The sequence below is a fragment of the Corvus hawaiiensis genome, chromosome 10 (genome assembly GCF_020740725.1).
Source record: "Corvus hawaiiensis isolate bCorHaw1 chromosome 10, bCorHaw1.pri.cur, whole genome shotgun sequence".
In the NCBI taxonomy this organism is placed as follows: domain Eukaryota; kingdom Metazoa; phylum Chordata; class Aves; order Passeriformes; family Corvidae; genus Corvus; species Corvus hawaiiensis.
In genome coordinates, this window is record NC_063222.1 from 7,869,118 (window position 1) to 7,890,414 (window position 21,297).

General features: G+C 48.4%; 2 protein-coding genes across 2 annotated transcripts; both read left to right on the forward strand.

The window, feature by feature from the left end:
* Positions 1–4,021: 4,021 nt before the first annotated feature.
* LOC125331160 (G-protein coupled receptor 35-like) lies at positions 4,022–8,370 on the forward strand. The gene is made up of 2 exons (XM_048315113.1): positions 4,022–4,339; positions 5,955–8,370. Exons 1-2 carry the CDS (start codon positions 4,283–4,285, stop codon positions 6,900–6,902), a joined length of 1,005 nt encoding a protein of 334 aa, XP_048171070.1. The 5' UTR covers positions 4,022–4,282; the 3' UTR covers positions 6,903–8,370.
* Positions 8,371–10,169: 1,799 nt separating this feature from the next.
* Positions 10,170–14,315, forward strand: LOC125330546 (G-protein coupled receptor 35-like). The gene is made up of 2 exons (XM_048313753.1): positions 10,170–11,917; positions 13,293–14,315. The coding sequence occupies exons 1-2, from the start codon at positions 11,563–11,565 to the stop codon at positions 14,252–14,254; spliced, it is 1,317 nt and encodes a 438-aa protein (XP_048169710.1). The 5' UTR covers positions 10,170–11,562; the 3' UTR covers positions 14,255–14,315.
* Positions 14,316–21,297: the final 6,982 nt, after the last annotated feature.

Consider the following 21,297-nt stretch of genomic DNA (forward strand, 5'->3'; position numbering starts at 1 on the left):
GTACCCTGAGATACTCATAAACTGAGTGAACATGAACAGAGCTTGACAAAGGATGCCAAAGGATGGCACAGGCTGACTGAGAAAGACAGCTCTGTAAAGCTCAAATTCACATTTTTAACAAAGGACATATGTACTTATATGTGCTTTTCTTACAGCTACTAAGAGGTCTTACCATGTCTTTTCCCATTTCAGGTCTCAGAACATCTTACAACATTTGTAACTCAGGACAATGAACGTGTCCAACAACTGCAGCACCACAAATCTAGAACTGCATCACCATGTTCGCCTCACTGAATTTGCTCTTTATAGCCTCATTTTCTTTTTTGGAGCACTATTTTATATCCTTGCCTTCTGGGTGTTTTTCTGCAAGATGAAGAAGTGGACAGAAACCAGGGTGTATGTAATCAATTTAGTCATTGCAGATTTCTCTGTCATCTGCACCTTGCCTTCCATGATTTATCTGCTCTGGAGTAAGTCAGCCCGAGGGGAGCTCTGCTGGTTTGTAGAGACGATGTATTTTATCAACATGTTAGTGAGCATCTACATCATTTCATTTATCTCCATTGATCGATACATTGCCATAAAGCACCCCTTGAAAGCCAGGACCTTCAGGTCCCCATCAAAGGCTGCCCTCCTCTGTGGGCTTCTGTGGGTCTTGGTGATAATCAGTGCCACCGTCCAGCTCTGGCAGAGACACGCAGCTCTCTGCTTCCAGACCCACACCCCCATGCCTGCTGCTCTCCGCCTCCTGGCCATTTTCTTCGTTTTTACTCTCCCATTAGCAATCTTGACCTTTTGCTCCACAGAAGTCATCAGGAACCTCAAGAAACATCTGAACAAGAATTCACCGGAGGAGAAATCTATCCAGAAAGCCGTACACATTATTTATGCAAATCTGATTGTATTTCTAATATGTTTCCTGCCAGCCTACTTTGGGGTACTTGCCAGGTTCATCATGGAGAGCGTTGGAGCTACCTGTTTCCTGCTCCATGTCGTGAACAACTTCTCCTCCGTGATGAGGTGCGTTGCCACGTCCAACTGCTGCCTCGATAGTGTCTGCTACTACTTTGTCACCAGGGAGTTCCATGAAGCCTTTCTACTGCCCAAACCCAGCACTCAAAAAACAGATGCAACCCACCCCTTGCAGATACAGACTTGCTAAAGGAAAAAGGGGAACAAAATCCCCCTAACCCACACCTCCCCACATCTGCAAGAGGAAATACTTCAGCTTCAGGGCTGCTGGGATAACTATTGCTCTTTTTCTCTAGCAAGCTCTTTGTTAGGTTTAGCGTTACTAACTACAATTTCTACTCTATGTTTCTGTTAAACAAATAGGTCACAGAGATGTGTAAAAGTGATCACTAGCTGTTAACATGCCTCCATTCCACCCTCCAGCACCTACTTGTTACAAGAAGACAGGTGAGCCTCTTGTTTTAGTTCATTCTGCAGCTAAAATCTATTGATCCTTCTCGCCAACATGTAAAAATGCATATACCATATTTTACCTCATTAAGTATTTCAGGCTGTTTGCATTATTAAAATACTTTGGTTTATATTTATCCTATTCCTTTGGCAGGCTGGGTTGGGTGGGTGTTCAGGTGGTTCTGGCATAGTACTAAGTACACATCCCTACAAAACAGCCTATGCTGTCCTGACCTCCTTGCCCTTCAACTCAACAGGTCAGATAGGTGTGAAGGAACACTTTTGGGATGAAAGCAACACTTGTCCAATGCCATAAAGGCACAAAGTCCAGATTTCAGAGCTGGGTCCTCCTGCCAGCTCCCCTCCAGCTGCACTGCTGAGCCCTGGCACAGAGACACCTCCTCAGGGCAGCCGTCCCTGTCCCTCCCACCCACAGGAAGGCTCTTTTACTGCTGCCTCGGCATTTGCCACCCTTGCACTGCTCTTCCCTGGTTTTGTGTTGTGGCATCAGGCCAGCCCCCAGGTTCACCACAGCCCAGGCTCAGAATATCATCCCCCAGCTGAACCCAGCTGGGGCTGGGTTTCCAAAGCCTGCCCATACTGACACCCCTATCATTTCCTTTAGGGAAGTGTATTTTTCCATGAGCCAGCAACCTAAAAAAGTCAGAGGAGAGTGGAACTGGATAAATACTCCCTAGAACTGGGCTTTTTTTCTTTCTGAATACTGAAAAATCTCAAAAATGGCACTGAGCTCTGCCCCAGCAGTTCTGAGAGCATGCCACCAGACAGCGTGGGAGAGTACTTCCTGCCCACAAACACATTTTCCCCTGTGACCTACCTCTGCCCTCAGCTAGTACTCTGTGAGCCCACAGCTAGTACTCAATCTGCTGTTGTCATCTCTGAGACCATGAGCTCCTGTGTTGGTTTTGCAGGGCGTGGTTTTTGGTAGCAGGGGGCCACAGAGGTGGCTTCTGTGAGAGGCTGCTAGAAGCTTCCACCACGTCCGGCAGAGCCAATTCCTGATGGCTCTGAAGATGGACATGCTGCTGGCCAAGGCTGGGCAAATGAGAGGTGATGGTAGCACCTCTGTGATAGCATATCTAAGAGGAAAATCAAAGCAAAGTGGGACACAGTGTTTTTCTAGCCAGAGAAGAGGAGGAGGTGAGAGCATGTGAGGGAAGCAACAGGGAGACACCAAGGTCAGTGGGGAAGGAGGGGGAGAAGGTGCTCCAGGTGCCGGAGCTGAGATTCCTCTGCAGGCTCTGGTGAGACCATGGTGGAGCAGCTGTGCCCCTGCAGCCCATGGAGATCCTCAGGGATGCAGAGATCCACCCGCAGCCCATGGGGATCCAGGGGGGATACAGAGATCCACCTGCAGCACATGGAGATCTTCAGGGATGCAGAGATCCACCCACAGCCCCTGGGGGAGGTGCCCGTGCTGGAGGGGGTGGATGCCTGGAGGAGGCTGTGATCTAGTGGGACACCCGGTGGAGAGAGGGGACCCTGCTCCCAGGCTGGAGCAGCCTGTCCTTGGAGCACTGCACCCCGTGGAAGAGTGACCCACGCCACAGCAGTTTTGGGAGGACTGCTGCTCCTGAGATTGGAGCCACGCTGGAGAAGTTCAGGGAGAACTGTCTGCCGTGGGAGGGACCCCACGGGCTCACAGGGAAGGACTCCTCTCCCTGAGCGCTGGAAGAAAACCTCGGGTGACAAACTGACCAAAACACCCATGCCCTCTCCCCTGCACTGTTGGTGGGAAGAAGGGAGGTGTTGGGGGAAGAAAAGGTGTTTTTAAGGGCTTATTTTACTTCTTATTATCCTCCTCTGATTTGGTTAGTAATAAACTCACTTTGTATCTGTAAGATGAGCCTGTTTTGCCCTTGGAGTGTTTTCTCCTGGTCCTTATCTCAGGCTCAGGAACCTTTTGTTAAATTTTCCTCTCCTCTGCCCAGCTGTGGCAGGGGAGGGCGAGTGAGCAGCTGTCGTGGGTGCCTGGCATTTGGCCAGTGTCAAACCACAACAGCTCCAAAGACAAGAACTAATGGGACAAATCCTGAGGGAGTCAGCTTGGCTCCTGTCAGCTGGCTCACGGAGATGGGACTGCAACTGCTGTAGCCAGTGGACAGCACGAAACCATCAAAATGTCTGTGAAATACCACTGGGGCATGCTCCTAACCATGTTCCTAAAGGTCCCAGCACCTCACTGCCACACTAGTGTGTCTTGCCCATGCCCGGTGGGCAGTGACGGTCATTACCAGCCCTGGCTTCCCAGCGATGCTGATGAGCAGTGTTATGCTCCTGGCTGCTGTGCAGAGGGGGAGCCAGCCCAAAATATCTGTCACCTTGCTTGTAAAGACACCGAAGAGCAGCAAGCTGGATCTCTGGGCTCACTGTCACGGGGTGCACAAGCACCGATTGCCCCCTCGGAAAGGTCACTGTCCCCGCCCGGGGCACCCTCTGCAACCGCACCAGAGGCTGCACAGCCTGCCGGGCTCCCTGGGGAACCTTCTGCTGCCAGAAGGGCAATTTGCAACCATTATGGGTTTTATTTCAGAAATTGTTTTCCCACGACTGAAAATATTAAGTTTTAATTGCCGGCTTGTGTGAGGCGAGGAGGGGGAGTGCACTCTGGGTGGAAAAACTGGCGGTGAAGCATTGAGCTGCTGGAAGCGGGACAACAGAGGGCACCAGAGACTCTGACTCTGCCAGAAAAGCAGATGATAAATGAAGCGCTTGTGGAGCGCACGAGTTCATTGCTGGGTTGCAGCGCTGCCGGGCTGTGGCAGCCGGCCCCGGGACAGCTGTGCCCCGCACCGACACCTGCGGCCGCCACGGATCTCCTTCCCTGCCGAGACACTGCATGTACCCTGCAGCCTTTCTGAGGACTCAACCCACCTGTCGGCCTCACAGGGAGCAGGTAAAGGCTTTTAATTGCCCCACACCGGTACGTGGCAGTGTGCTCAGCTCGGCCCTTCAGGGTGTGCTTTCTCACCTCCTGCCAAGGCTCCTGCTAGCCAACATAAGGGTGGGTCAGTCAGCAGCGGGTGCCTTGGTTTCCTCCTGCTTTCACAGCTGTTCTGCCTCACTGTCCTGCAGCTACATTCCATTCAGGGGAGTCCTTGCCCCTTGCTGCGGTTTCCCATTAGTGCTTCTTACCATGCTGTCTCCTCAAGTGTGGGGACACCTGGCCCCAAGCACGCAGCCTTGGGAGGTGCCAGCAGCTCTGTCCTTAAATGGGGGACTTAGTGGGGTTGGGATGTCCGGCCCAGTGGGCTTAGCTGTTCCTCAGGCCAGGGGTATGCAGGCAGAGTGGCTTTTTCACTGCAAGGTGACCACAGCAGGCTGCCGGGGAACAGCTTCAGGGTAGGCTGAAACCACAGAGTGGCCAAAACCTATGAGGCTGAAAGCCCAAGAGCACTAGGGGACCAGCTGTATGTTAGTTTCTCCATAAATTCCACCCTAAAAATGACTGTACACCTGTGGTTCAGTGTTCCTGTACCAGTTCTGGTGTTAGGGCAGGTGTTGTGCTTCCCTCTGGGATTGCCAGATCTGTCTCCCAATCTTGGACACTAAAAACAGTTCACTTACTTCATGCAATCATGTATTTTCTCTACAAATTACATATACATGTTTAGAAGCTGCTGACTTATAAGGCAATGTATTTGTGACAGATTGTAGGAATCTGGGCATTTTCCATGCCTGGCTCATTGTAAACACTTCCTTTTTGAGCTGCAGAGACAGTCTGATTCATTCTCCTTGCTGGTGGCGAATGCCCTGAAATATTTAACGGAAGAGCAGGAGATAGTCTAAGTTCTCAGATTCATGTTTCCTGACATGGCAAAATTTTGTCTTCCTACCTTTGAAGGCTGAGATCAGACACATGTGCTCACTTTCCCTTCTTTCACTGCTAGGGCCAGTGGTACCCCTGCTGAGCTGTTCCTCCCCAGCAGAGGAGTGGATTTGTGCTCGGGGCAGCCTGCAGCAGCATTCCCACTGCCCCTGGGAGCAAAGCCACCTGAGCTACCCCACAGGTGGAAGGGCTCAAGCCCTGAGGATGTTCTCAGGCCTGGCAAGACCCAGAGCAAACCCATGGGGTGGCTTCAGCAGCAAAGCAAGCGCTGTAGAGGGCAAATGGGGAACACTGCCCAGCTCTGGTGTGGGCTGCCCTAAAGCCAGTGGCTCTGACAACCACAGTGGAGGTGAAGGTAAGGGACCACAAAAATTACCATTCTGCCTTGCTGTGACCCAAACTGTTCCTACCAGGACTGGAGGGAGGGTGAGGCAGGCTTAACCCTACAACAGCTACAAGAGAGGGCTGTCTCTGTGTTTTTGTCTTAGCTGGCAGTGAGTGACAGTGTGACTTGGATGGCTGAGGGACTGATGGTGCTGATGAGCCACTGAACCCCTCCAGAGGCTGCCTACATAAGCAATGCAGGGACACGAGGAGCTGCAGGGCCATGAGAGGGGGGCCCTGCCTCAGGACCCAGCCCAGTCGCCAAGCTCAGTCTCATGCCTGCACTCTCTCCTTGCAGAGACGGCCCAACATGAGCAACTGCACTGAAGTGGAGCGTGGCATTGTGCTATTTCAGTTGGTTGTCTACATCCCAGTGCTCACTTTGGGGATCCCACTGAACACAATTGCCTTCTGGGTCTTCTGCTGCAAACTCAAGAGGTGGAGCGAGACCAAGGTGTACATGATCAACCTCATCATCGCAGACAGTTTCCTGCTCTTCACGCTGCCTTTCCTGCTGTATTTTACCAAGTACAAACATCCCGTAGACCGGCTGTGTTTTGCCATACAAAACATCTATTTTACAAACATGCCTATGAGCATCCTTATCATCACCCTGATTGCGATTGATCGATATATTGCAATCAAGTTCCCTCTAAAAGCAAAGATTCTTCGATCCCCACTGAAATCAGCTTCTGTCTGTGGCTTTCTTTGGATAACACTGATAATTGTTTCCAATTTGTATCCACAACTTCACAGTGACCGGGAAGGTTGCTGCTTTCGTAGAAAATCTAGTCAACCTATGTATTTCTCATTATTCTCCAGTATCTGTGGGTATTTTATTCCTTTCGGGATTGTGATTTTTTGCTCAGTACAAGTCATCAGATGTCTAAAAAAGAAGATGGCCATGAACCCTCATGAAACAAAATTACTCCAGAAGGCTGTGCACATTGTTTCTGTGAATTTGTGTGTGTTCACTGCCTGTTTCTCACCTCTCTACATCACACTGCTCTTGAGGTTTGCATTGCAAGTTGCTGGAGCTTCTTCTCTGCTCTCGGGAGTTACAACCTATGTTAAGATCTCTGCATGCTTAGCAAATTGTAACTGCTGTTTGGATGCATTTTGCTATTATTTTGCAGCCAAGGAATTTCCAGAGTTTTCTTGTATGTTCCCCAAGTGTATATTTATGAGGTCCAAGATGAACCAAAGCGAAGAGTCACAGCCACCCACGGATCAAGTGATGGCATAAACAAAGTGTAGTGCACGGCAGGTGTTAAGTGCCATGAAGTTTTCAGGCACAGGGAATAGGAACCACCTACAGTATTTGCAATTATTGTAGGAATAGGCATATGTGCAGACCCTCCAAAGGGTCTGATGTTAACTTGAATTTTGTCCTGCTGTCCTCAGTGACTTGACTCCAGCTCTGACTACTGTCTTGTATCGTTGCATCGCAGCTCCAGGCGCCTCCTGGTGACAGCTTGTCTTGGTTGGCTTCATGGTCCTTCACTTTCAGTGTCTTCTGACTTGCAAACCTCTAAAAAATTTCCTCCTGGGACTGCAAGCTCATATTCAGCTCATTTAAACTTAGAGGCAATTAACTTCCTTGGTGACAACTGACATAAAGTTCCCCTACAAGTCTGTCACCATGTAGTGACACTTGTTCAGATCACAGTCTGAAACCACTGACTAGACTTTGGTCAAATAAACACACAAAGGACTATTCCCAGCACAGAAAGTATCCCGTATCCAAGCATTAGATCCACCTGCTTTATGTCAGTTCTTTGGCAGACAATGCGGTGGAAGCTGCAGTGAGCCACTGTGCCGTAAAACCAGATGAAACTACTTAGGTCATTCAGCTGATAATTTATGTCCCAATTTTCTTTACTGGTGTATTTTTTAATGCTCTGGCATTACTGGTATTTCACTGCAAACAGAGCAAGTGGCCTGTGTATGTGACCAATTTAATCACTGCACACTGTTTAGCCCTTGTTCTGCCTTCTAAATTCTCTTTTCAAAGACAGGAAAAGATATGGGAGACAAATAGTGCCTGATCTTAACAACCATCTATTCCTTAGGGAGATGTGTGAGTCTTGTCATCCTTGTAGCCATCAACAAATGTGTTGCAATTAACTACCCCCAGAGAGCAAGAGGCTTCTTGACAGACACCACTTACTATCCAGGCAAGTGGTGTTCAGCAAGGAAAAGGACTTCCACTTCAGAAACAGCACAAAGGGCGTTCAAAAACATTTTTGGATCTGGGATTCCCTTCTGGGACCTTGCATCTCGTTGCTTATAATGAATGCATGTTCCAAAAAGATTACTATGAAATTTTTTATTATTTTGAAAAAAGAGATGAAGATTCATATCAAGCTGTTAACCTACTGTTAATCTAGAAAGCAAACAATGTGCTTTTTTTTGCAGATCCAGTAATGCTCATGTTTTCTCCCAGTTGACAAGGAGAACTTGTTCAATTTCCAAGGGGCTCCAAATAGGTCATCCACTCTGAAATACAGAACAGCAATGCTTTTATACACGTGGCCTCACATAAAGGTCTCATGGTTTAGTGTAAGTGTTCCTTTTTCTCATTGTAAAGGGGAAATTAGTTGACTTCTCAATCCCTGTCATCGTTACATAATATTTTCTGCTGTTTTCACTGAATGTATGAAAACAAAAAAATCCATACATTTGCAAGTGAAAATAAAGGTGTGTCACAGTAATATATCTATAAATAAATATTCATTTATTACCGTTATACATCAAAGTCCTCTACTAATGCGAAACCTATACTAGAGATTGGGAAAAAAGACTTTTTTCCAAGATATAAGATCTGCCTTACAGCAGGGTACTTAACAGTGAAACCCAAAGATGGGCAAGGAACTTTCTGATTATCTGAAGATGTATGTTCTACCTTGAACAAAAATTATTATCTGGTTTATATGTCAAGTTTAGGATGGGTTTCTGGCATCCTCCTTCAGTCTGAACAAAGCCTCAGCTCCCTGAGAGCTCTCAGTAAATGGAACAGATGAGTTATCAGATGCTGGGCCACAACAAACTAATGGCCACCATCCAGTAGCAGTCCAGGAGGATGGCGACATGCTTATCCCCAAATCTTCTCCATTTCCTAGCACAAGAGTCTGGGAAATGATAGTGGGGACCAGCCACAGCTGCCAAAGTCCATCAGCTGCCCCAAGCAGCAAGGCTGAATCACTGCATTTTACCAACATTTCTGCAAGATACAACTTTCCTGTCCCTTAAAAGAAAAAAATGCTAATAATGGTTTCCACTTCAGGCTTGAGAGGAAAAAAAAAAACAAACAAAAACACAAGGAAAAGGCTACAAAGTAATTCAGAATCTTGCTTTTATGTGAGCGAGTAGCCATCGGATATAGCATTTTTGGCCCTCCTATGCATGGAAGACAGGGTCTGGCATAAGACAGTATTTTGCTCTTTGGTGGCATTTGGGCAGGCCTGAAACCTGAGGTCTTACCAGAGGTTTGAGCTCCAGGGGACTGAAGGACACATACTGGGGAGCTGTGGGCTGGGTGCTGCTTTCAGGTGTTGGAGGTATCTCTGGCTTTGTTTCCTTGGCGCAGCACAGCTGTTCCAGTGGTGAGCACTGCCCGGCAGCCTCCAGGGAACGCCACAAGCACTGAAGCAGCGTCAGGCAGCTGGGAAGCACGGGCTTTTCCATGCCCTGCCCAGTGTGTGTGCACAGATACACAGCTGGTCCCTGCTGCTGCAGGAGTGTGGGGAGGGCTGCAGCACAGAGAGCCCTGACAGCGTTTTCTGCCACAGGCAGTTCTGTGCGGTGCTGAGGAAGGGGAAAGGGGAAACGGCCCCAACAGGCAGGGCTGGGCACTGTGTGAGATTGGTGTGCTTAGCCTCACACTGCCATTTCACAGGCTATCCATGCTAAAAATAACACTGACGTTTTGCTCTGAGCCCCGCAGTTCTCTTTTGGTCAAGATGTTGCGCCATCCCATCTTGCCGTGAGAAAACCAGGAAACAAACCACACACGGGGCAGAGGCACTGCAGAGCCCAGGTGCTGCAGGGTGGCCCAGAGTCCTGTGTCCCTCTCCCATGTGTGGAGGTGGTCCCAGTACCCCTCCCATCTTGCCAGAGGCTCTGCCCCACTGTGATATACCAGCAGCTGCAGGTATACAGGACACAGTCTCTGGGATGCAGGGAGCATGGAGATTTTCCCTGGCAGGGAAAGGAGGCAGGAGCCCATCAATCTGTCTGTCAGCAGGCTGTACCAGTGGTTCTTTACCTTACAGAAATATTTTGCCCCACTGGCTACTTTCATTAAGAAAAGCACTTTTCCAGGCACAATGGGGTGGATTCTGGTGTCAGCGCAAGGTCCTTTGGAGCTTGTTGCAGGCAGCGCTGCAGCCTGTACAGGCACCAGTGCTCTGCAGTGCTCTTGGGCCCCGGAATACCCTGCCCAAGAGCTGCCAGCAGGGAAGTGAGAACGCAGCACAAGTGTCATCTCCACTGCGCCACACGGTGACAGCACTCACAGGCATTGAGACAGGCTGAGAACTGCAGAGACAGGGGAAATACCAAGTGAGCATCATTGGTCCATGGCAGGGGTGATGAAACCTGTGACTGCATGGAAGGAGGGGACCGTGAGCAGCTGCAGATGAGGGTGGCTGATGGGAAGACGAGGTGGAGAGAATGATGGGGACCGTGATGCAGCGGTGGCCAGGAATCAGGCAGAGACCCAAAAGCCTCAGCAGGAGACATGTAAGTTCTCCACGGACAGCACTTCATCCTAGCTTTGCCTACTGGTAGCTGGTGTTGAGTTTGCTTTGACACATCCTGATGAACCTGCTGCTCACAGCCAGCTGCTTTGTGCCTGGTGACATGGCTTGTCCCTCTCTTGAGACCTCACTGGGCTGATGAGACCCTCATCTGGCAACCACAGCACCAAGCTCTGGATGGGAACCATCACACTGGAGAGGTGTTATGAGCTGAGCCCCTCCAAGCTTGATTTTGACTGCTCATGGTTTATACCACTAGTGATTGCCTGGGCATAGACAAGAGGAGTGTGTGAACAACACTTGAGGATGATGCAAAGTTTTCTATACAGTGATGAAGCTATCACAACCCAGAAGCTGGATGACTTTGAAAACTAAAGTACCAACAAGGACCATGACATAAGAATGTTGTTGGTTGGGGATCAATGAGCTGGGCACATTAATATGTCAGTAACTACTTGTAAGCATTCACCAAGAAGCCACCCCAAAGAAAGGGGGTTTGCAAGGTAAGCTCTACACTGGCTGTACACTGGCACGGAATTATTCTCAAGGGCTGGCTTGTGATGTGCAGACAGACAGTGCAGAAATACTCCAGAAGCTTGTCTAAGATGACCCGAAAAGTGGAAAGGGGAAATACATTTGCCTAAGACAGCAATTCAAGGCACTAATATCAGGGCCTTTAAGCTCATTGATCAACTTGTCAGCTTTTCTGGTAAGTATGCTGCCACGGGGAGCCCAAGAGCAGCCCCTGGGCAGCAGGTGCCTGCAGACACAGAACAGTCACAAAGCCAGCAGGTCACAGGGTCATGGTGCCACGTTTTCTCAGAATTGCTGGCTGAGAAGAACTATGGAAGACAAGAGAACTACCATGATTCAGAGTGAAACACTTGTTAACAATCACAAAACTGCCTGCAAACCACTGCCCTCACCTCTCCAACAGCTGCAGGACTGGGGGCCTATTAGGGCTGTTCTGTCCCAGGGCTCAGCCAGTGTGGCAACAGAAGCCACTCCTGTTCCAATCCCAACAGGGCTGGCACTCTGGAAGGCAGAGAGAAGACCTCAGGACCTTTCCAGGGCGATGGGTCCCCTCCAAGCACAGTCTGTTGGGCAAGGAGGGTCAACAGGCATTGCCCACTGAGACATCAGGCAATGGAAAGTAAAGCAAAGGAAAAACCTGAAGTCATTCCATCACTGGAGGAACTGTTGCAGGGATGCACAGCAGACAAGCCTTTCACCTCACTGCAGGACTTTCGCAGGCTCCTCAGTCAACAGGAGGTGGTACAAGCCACACCAGTGCTGACAGAGGAAGCTCTACCCTGGGGAAATGTTCAGGAGGGGTACGGGTGCTTCCTCAGGCACTGTTGCTGCTCTCACAGCCACCAGAAATTGGTTATCACAGGACACCTTCCTGGTCATGTGCAAGGAGCACTGCTCATCGTGCCTGCACAGCGCTCCACGCCTGGGCTGGAGGAACTCGCTCTCTCCAAGGACAGCAAGAGAACAGGTAATTCTCCTGGCTATTTACTGACAAGGTTATTTGAACTCTGCAAGGCATCACCTTTCCCCAGCCATGGTGGGACACCAGAACAGTGATGGAGAAAGAGAGGGCTGGAGCCAATGTATTTTCAAAGTATCATTTTGATACTGGCCACATCTGACATGTTTTTGGATGCTTAAGGGCTGTCTCAGCCTTTGCTAGGTCTCCCTGTTATGATCTTCCCTTATATCTTATGGGCTCGTAATGCATTTCTCATGTCCAGAGGACAGAGCTTCTGCAGCTATCTGCTGTACCACATTCCCTCACCTCTTCAGAGGTCTCCTGGCATGATTCTTCTGCTGCATGATTTTCAAGGCTAACCACGAGCCACAGATGCACATAAATGCTGCAGCACTGCCTTAATGGTTTGCTCGCTGGGGATGCTTTTGAGACCCAGGAACCTTCACCCATGGAGCCACACTTCCCTTGCAGGGGAAACCCAAAGATATGTCATCCTGGGTCTTTTCTGTCCATGAACTGTTGCACCTGGAAAGTGCTTCTGCACTAACTCCTCCAAAGCTGGAGGGCAAACAGCAATATTGCCCTTAGATCCAAGGTGAGGAAACCACCCACTAGACCAAACACAGCTTATTTCTTTCACATGGCTGCTGATCACATTCCTGCCATGGCATCAGTGAGTTTCTTTTGTCTTGGAATTGTGGCAGTTTGATGTAATACTTCTGGGATAAAGACCAGCTTTGACAATCCTTGAAAGGCAGTGAGGGTTCTCCGATCCTCACTGCAGACCTCTGAGTACAGGATTCGATGGCAGATGAAACTAGTGAGAGATATACTAATAAGAGGTATACAAATAATTGCTCGTATCACTAATGAGAAGTGATGCAGAGACATCTCAGGACTGAAGGAGAGGACAGCTGTCCTTCTGCTACACATCTCCTGGAACATTTTAAGCTGTGAGGACTCCAGCTGGCTTGCACTGAGCCCTGCTATAAGGGAAGGGATGAGAGCTGGGTTTAGGCATCCTCTTTCCATTATTAAATGTTTGCAATGGCTCACATAACTCCTTGCTGCAGGATATCTGCTGCTGCCTGATCCAATTCTGAGCCAAAATAGGGGCCCAAACTCTTTTCCCTGCCATCCTCCAGGAGTAGTCTTCCCCGCACGGGACCCAGGGAGAATCCACGTTTTTCTCTCCTTCACAACTGATCAAGCTTGTGTCCCTGTTCCTCTTCTTCCCACCAGGTACCCTACACCCAGCCATGCACAGCCATCTCAATTGTCAGGTTTTCATGGCTGGTAAAGCCCTGAACTCTCTCAATTAGTATTAATCACTGATTCAGTCCAGAACCTCCCTTGAAAAAGGCTTTATTTGCTTTTGCAGGAACTGTACCTTTTGATACCCCCAAAATGAACCACAGCAGCTGCAATATCACAGCCTACGAAGTATTTCCGCTTGTCCAGCTGTGTGTTTACATCCCAGTTTTGGTTTTGGGCATTGTGCTGAATGTGTTGGTGCTGTGGGTGTTCTGTTGCAAACTCAGCAAATGGACAGAAACCAGAGTATACATGGTCAACTTGGCTGTGGCTGACTGCTTGCTGCTCTTCACTTTGCCATTTAAAACTTTGTCCCAGTTCCAGCACCTGAAGGTAGATGCATGGTGCCTGGTTCTGGAAGGTGGCTATTTCATGAACCGCTTTATGAGCATCGGTATCATCACCTTCATAGCTGCTGATAGGTATCTTGCAATCAAGTATCCTTTGAGATCCAAGGCACTGAGGTCACCTCTGAAGGCAGCTTTTGCCTCTGGATTTCTTTGGATAGTCATCATCTGTGAGACTTCCCTCATTAAAAGCTTAGAGGACCGAAGCCAAGATGACTTTTGCTTTGAGAAATCTTCTGTGACGCCCTCGGTGATCACGCTGTGTACCATTATTATGGGGTTTTTCATACCGCTGGTCATCTTAAGTTACTGCTCCGTACGAACCATTGCAGAACTCATGAGAAAGAGGAATGAAAACTGTCACAATGAAAAGCTAACCAGGAAGGCTGTCTATGTCATGTCTGCAAACATGGCTGTGTTCATTGTGTGCTTTTTGCCTCTTTACCTCGGGCATCTCCTCCGCTTCATAATGGACTCCATCAGCTCCGACTGCTCGGCAATACAGAGCATTAGCAACTTTGTTCACTTTGCCTCCATCCTCGCAAACACCAACTGCTGCCTGGATGCCATTTGTTACTACTTTGTCAACAAGGAATTTAAGGAAGCATCTTCCAAGCTAGCAAAGTCCGAATCTGAAGCCAGTGAAGAAGCTGAAATTCAGCTCCCACATGTAACACATTGATGCAAAACACATACAGCACACAATTTATATTTGCTGTGTTCAACTGGGACTCACTAGCAGGGTTTCACACTTGCTTTTTATTAGAGTGGGTTGAAGGGACATACTACTAATGGGAAACATTCAGATGCATGATTCAGCTCTGATTCAGACAACCACAGCATTCCAGATCCTAATCTAATGATCGAGATTGTTGCTGACAATTCTCTGCCTTATGCAAATTTGTGTAAAATGTTTGATTTCCCCTGCCAAAAATTCCTGGCAATGGTAAAGGATTGGGTTTTGTCCCTCATCCCCATCTCGGATCAGTGTTTGTGCAGTTGTCACAAAGAAACAGGCTATTTCAAATATCAAAAATTTTAAAAAAATCAGAGTGAAACCATGCAGAAAAAGAAAGGATGGTGTTTCTATAAGTCACAAACATACTGACTTTTAGTTGCTAATAATGCACAATCCCCTAGCAAAGGCATATGTAGCTTGCTTTAGAGAACTTTACAGCAATGTAACAGTTACAAAATGGTCATTACAATACAAGGTCAGAATAAATTGCAATTGCTTGTACTGGGGAAAAACTTATATCAAAAATGTTTACGTCAAATGGCATTAAAATTAAATAGAAGAGTTGGTGCAGGGCAGTGAGAATAAGAACTCTGTATTAGGACTTCATTCAAGTTTATAATGTAAAGCACTGTCTAAAGAAAGTGGCAGCAAAGCTGTTCCAAAGAAATCAACATAAATAAAGTTGTGTCACTAGCATGGAAGTCAGTTTCTTAATGAGTTAAATGGAAAAGGTGGGAGGTTGGGTGTCAGAGGACCTGCTCTTCTGTCTGTTCAGGAGGGATGGCTCCCTGTTGTCCAAGCCAGGGGCAGAGGGTGTGAGCTCTAACTGAGACTGGGATTCTCTATGGCAGAGCCGCGCATCCCACCCTGTGCTGCACTTACCACAAACACCCAAGCAGTTAAAACCACTACATAGACTCAGACCACATGCCCTGGGCTGGAATGTACCATGCACAGACCTCCACTCACACCTCCACTCACACCTCCACTCACACCTCCTGAGCCCAGCCTGGGCTGCCATCCACCTGTATGTGCTAGGCTCAACGGTGCTGCCACAAAAACATCCTTACAGTTCCTACACCAAGCCCTGCCTTTGTGTCTTCTGCTATTCAAGGCAATTCCAAAAGGAGGAAGCCCCTCAAGGAGAGCCTCTGCTGCAGACCGTGGTTGAGCAGAGCCCTCCATCCACCAGGGCAGAGGCTGTTTTGCAGGACAGGATAGTAAGCAAAGCCCTGACAGTTTCCTGAGGGGATGCAGGCTTCTCAGCACACTTGCCAGAGATTCAGGTAGAAATGGGGATATCTGCACTGTAATCACCAAAATCTGAAAGCAGAATGTCTCCTTTGCTTACTATGCAAGAGGGAGGGAAAGGAGGAGAGGCTCTGGCTGCAAAGACCTTTTAAGGAGGTTGGTTTATCTCCCCTTTTCTGCACTTTCATTTTCTTTGAAAAGATCAATGCAGCAATGAAGGGTGCTGTGCATGCAGAGATGGATTATCTGCTGCTGGCTCAGCTCAAGGGGTGGCAGGGCCCTGGCCCTGCTCAGCAGGGCTCACACCCTACTTCCCCAGCCCTGTGTGCTGATGGCTCTCCTGTATCGCTGTGTAACATATGCACCTTTGTGATTTGATGGATTGTTCCCCAGTAAAGCTCAACAGATATTTGAGATTACCTCCCCAGTATAGGATTTATATGGTGAGAGCACAGTGATTTGAGAGATAACCTGATTGCCAGCATGTTTTTTCCATACCTCCAGTCTCACCAGCATGGATGTGTGCTCCTCAGAGGTGAAAGCTCTGCACAAACAAAACCGCTGTTTTAGATGGGCAAGAAAAAAACACTTCTACTCCACTAACCGCTAATAAAAAGGGTGGGGGAGATACAAAACAGCCTATAAACAAAGCATTTCCGAGCACATTCTGCTAACCCACCTAACTTCTAGTAACGCCTCTTCCTCTGACAGCCATTGGCCCAGAGACACACACCATGAATGCCTGGCCTGAGGCAGCCAAGCTTCCTCCCCACAGAAACCTCACACATCTGTGAGCCCTCAGGTGCTTACCAAGGTTTAGAGGGGGGGAGCCTTGGAGGGGCTGTGCAGGAGACAGTTGGGTTGTGCACATGCAACATGGTGCTGGGCAGGGAGTGCAGGGATGGTGTCACTGCCACAGCCAACCTCTGCAGCATCCCCAGCAGGACCAGCACCGCCATTCCTGATGGCTGCCCGGGAGCAGCTGGTATACTGAGGGCAAAGAGGTAGCACAGCATGTTTCACTCTTAGAAAAACTATCCCTTTGATGTAGGACTGAAATTTCTGTTCTCCCCCATTCAGGCAGGGCAGTCCGGGATTCAAGAGTGCTTGCTGAAATAGGACCAAGAAACCCCCTCAATCTCCCCAGCTACAAAACTGGTTTATTCTATTCTGTTTATTCATTGTCTTTTGCTTTTCCCATCCAGAGCTTTTGGGCTGATTTAGTAGAAAAAGTGTCCTCTAAATTCATGACCCACCTGGCCAAGCTCTCCCACCCGTACAGAGAAGAGGTAAGGGTGCAATGAGGAGGCAGCAGTGATATAGAGATGTTTCTGGTGGGCTCAGAAAGCTCTGGGAGACAAGGGGAATCCAAGCACTTGCCAACAAGATACTGATTGTTCCACCACTGCCTGGAAGGCAGATCATAACTATCCAGACGGTGCAGGCCTTGCCTGGCTTGCTTTTATCTTGCTGCAAAAACCTCTCTCCACATCCTCCAGCTTTCAAGTATGTGCAATTTAACCTTCATAGTATAAGATGCACTCTGTTTTTCAGATTTCCCAGATTTCTCTGGAGCCAAGTCTGGACAACACCAGCATTGTGCTTGCCAGGTGATGAGGGCACAGGTGTGAGAAGGGCTGGAACCTCCACCTCTCAGACTGGCTGAGCAGGCATCTCCCAACCTGCATGATTTCATCCTGCCCTCATCAGGCCATGCTGCCCCCCAGCAGAGGCAGGACACAGGCAGCACAAACATCTTGCACGGGCATCTCCTACATTATATTAATTCTATGATTCTATGAATTGATGACAAAGCTGGAAGCAGCGAGTGTCATACCTGTCAAAAACACCAAATGGACATGTTACAAAACCAGGTGGAAGCACGAGTAGAGCAGCTGCAGCAGTGGAGGTGGCTGCACAGGCAGGACACACACACAGTGCAGGTACACATCTAAACCTCTCTCTGACTTTCATGTTGTTGCTGCAGAGGACCGCTAACATCTTACACCAGATTTCTTGCTTGGGGTTTTCCATTTTCTTTTGTTGTCACAATTTAAACGAACCCTGCTGCCAACCAGGGTGGCTGACTGAAAAATGAGAGTTCAACTGAATGTCAAGTGTGGGGGGAAAGTGTGAAAGCTGCTACCAAAAAGCTGTGACATACTTCAAAATCATTTTTATCGAAGACAGAAAAAGAGGACACTGCTGGGGAAGTGAAAATTGGGGTGGCTCATTATCGTTAGCTTGAAGTAGAAGCAATCTCTCAGTTTCTGAATGAAGGCTCAGAGACATCACCGCATCTAAGGGGATGAGCTGTCCCGTGTGGCAGTGCATGCACCAGCTGGGAACCATGGCTGACACCATGCACTCCTCATTCCTTAACATGCTAAAAGGCTGCGCATCTGCAGTCCTGTCCATCAGAAACCCTGGCAGCAGTCTGCCAGCAGCTTTGCTTTACTGACTTCAGAATTCCATTTCTGCCTGCTAACATTTTTCTACCAAGGTGAACACTCTCTAATTCTACCTTTCTGGCCCTTGGCTCTCCAGTCTGCTTTGGTTCAGTATAAATTTGGCACGGATATTTCAAGCTTGACTTCCATCAGCCTCAAAATTGCAAGTGCAATTCTGTAAGCCTCTTGCCCTTGGTGGGTACCACAGCCCACAGTCCCTTGTTAAACCCTTGCTCTATGTTGCCATATAAAAACAGGCTCCAGGAGCACCAAAAGTCACATTGCACTGACTGGGGACCAAAGGACCAGCTTTTCTCAGTGCCACAGCAGAGACTCTACACCATGTCTCCACCACACCATCATGCACACCCCTCACAGGTCACACAGCTCCTCTGCATCGCTTATTTAGTGACTTGCTTACATTTACACTTCTGCCTGTCACAAAGGTTATTAACAATTTTTCCTGAGAAGAGCCCTTGGTGGCAGAAGGAAAGGAGCTGCCTGATCTGATCTGGTTCTGTGGCAGAAAGGCAGCAACGGGCATTTGCTCAGCAGCCAGAGCAGGCAGAAAGCCAGGAGCGATCTTGAGGAAGGAAGGAAGGGATTCTTGTTTAAACTTTAATTTAACAGTAACATCTTTTACTGCTGCTCTCTTCCTTTCCTTGCTAATTATTCTGCTGAATGGAAGAATGCAGCTGATACTCCAATACCTTTCTCCTCCCCCACTGACAACTAAGCAATCATGGAGAATTAAGTCCTTCATTTTACCGCTCCGAGGCTGCTTCCTGTCACGTTCTGGGCACTAACCGTGCCAGGCTGGAGTGCCCTTGGGGCTGCTCCCTGTCCCCGCTGCCTGGCCCAGGGGCCAGAGCAGGCTCTGTGCCTGGGAGGAGCACACCCACCAGGCAGGGCTCTTTACCACCACTGGATCTTTGCTCTCTGCCACTGCAGTTCCAGGGTTTCATCTCCAGTCGCATGGTTATATTCACAGCGCTTCAGTGATTTTAGAGAGGGAGTGGGTGTGGCTTCTGTTTTGTTTTTAAAGAAACAGAACTTTGAAACATGTTAAAGGTGAAATAAACTGGGCAATAATAAAAGGTAAGTGACTGGAATTAATAACATGGCTGGAATTCTTTCTTTTGCCAGTTGGTTGGACTCAAATGGTGAGTTTTGCCCCTTTGGGAAGAGCAGATGATATTTTCAGTAGGCTGAGAGCAGCAAGGGATGATCTCACCTCCTGATTCCTGGGGGATGGATGGTCTGCAGTGGTCCCAGCTCAAATACAACAAAACTGCTCCAGATACACACATTTGGGTTTTGGTGGGGATTTTTGTTTGTTTTTTAAGATTCTTATGTTCTCACATCAGGGGCCTCAGATCTATTTCACTCGCAGCAGGAAGGTTTCAGTAGAGGCACAGGCTTTACCAACTCCCTTGCTAGGCAAAGCACAATGTAGGAAATGGAAGCCCTGCAATGAGCTCCCCTGCTTTCAGATGCTCAGCTCCTGCTGGGCTGCCCAGGGAAAAACCACCTGGACGCTCACTGCCCTCCCCCAGCGAAAAGGAAGTGGATCCCACCACCTGCTTGCCTGGGACAGGGATCCTAACCTGTCAGCATTCCCTGCTGGTTTTCAAAAAAAATAAAGATTAAAAAAAAAAGAGAGAGAGAGAGAGAGAAAAGGCCTCCCACAAAGATGCAGGCACAGCAGAAAAAGCACTCCATTTTGAAAAGGTAAAGGTTTCCCAGAGTTTGCATTTAAAGACTCAGCCCAGGTTTGGACTGTGCTTCTGATGACAATTTATCTACATGATCATTGTGAAGCAGATTTCAAGTGAAAATACTGGAGCCAGTTATGAAATCCAACCCATTTCTGGTTGCTTTGGGGTTTTTTTTTAATCAATTCACATGGGCTTTTTTTTGCCAGTGAATGCCAGGCTGACTTATTTTCACTAGTGTATTTCAACACTTTCCTCTTCCTCATAAACACATATGCTCACTTCTCACTTTACCTTCCCTTGAAACATTTCCCTGTTTAACATTTTAAGAGTTTTATTTTCCTGGTAAAAGTGATGCAAGGAGGGACCTTCTGCTTTCGCATGGGGCTGTGTTAGGCAGAGGTTAAAGAGTGTGAGTCACGTCTGGGTTTGGCCAAGGTTCTTCAGTTTCCAGCTGCACAAAGGCACAGCACATCAAATGGCATAGACAGAAGAAAGAAATCACAAAAGCTGATTTTTGTGCCATTCAGACTTTCCCCCCAGTGCTGGCAAAGGCCCTGACAGTGCAAAGGTTTCCGCTGGGGTCACAGGAGACACGCAGCTCCCCCGTGCAGCACACACACTTTGCTCCTTGCTTTTGGCTCTAATGGTACTGGTCTGCACGGCCTGGCCCCAGCACAGGCACTGGCCTGGCCTCTCCCCCTGCATGGTTCATTCCTGAATCTGCACTGGACCCATCCCACAAACCTCTTCTCCCTGGAAGGATGCATAGGAAAGCTCTGGTATTCTTTCAGGCCCATCCATGATGCAATAAATGCTCTCCCTTGGCTCCAGGTGTGCATTTACCTCCCGTTCCTCCTCCAGACTCTGTCATGGGGATCACCCAACCCAGTGCCACTTTTCACGCCCAACCAGTCTCAGGATCCTGCTGCAACTGGAAACTGTCTTTTTGCCTTATATTGCTCTCAGAGGAGAGAAATGGGGAACAAGGTCCAGAGGAAAACCAAGTGTTAGAAATTGCTGTTTCAGTAATGACACGTTCTAGAGAGTGAACTGTGCAGCAGTTTTATCTTTCAGAGGCTTTCCTTCCTCAGGATGTTCTGTTTCATCAAAATCCGGTGCTTGCCAGGGTCACCCAATGTCACCACAACATGCCAGAAGCTGGACTTACCAACAAACCATCACACAGGATCCAGTTGCTCAGTAAAACCACCCTTCCTCCTCTGCCACCAGCTGCAGACACAGTGGCTTCCCCCTCCCCTGGGAAAAGCTGGACATGAGCAGGATGAGGCAATGAAAGAGGACAGGCTACCGTGGAGGAGGAAGGGAAGTTCCCACATCTGCAGGGCCAGTTTAATTCCGTAGCCCTGTGATATTTCCAACCCAGCCTGCAGTTCCCAGTGAGGAAGCATGTGCACCACAAGAATTTCCATAAATGCAAGAGAAAGAAAGAGAAAGAAAAGAAAAAAAACCCAAAAAGCTCACCTAACAAACAAAACCCAAAACAACACAAAACAAAACCAAAAAAATCTCAACAGTAAGAAAACTAATCTACCTACTGGCTATGGAA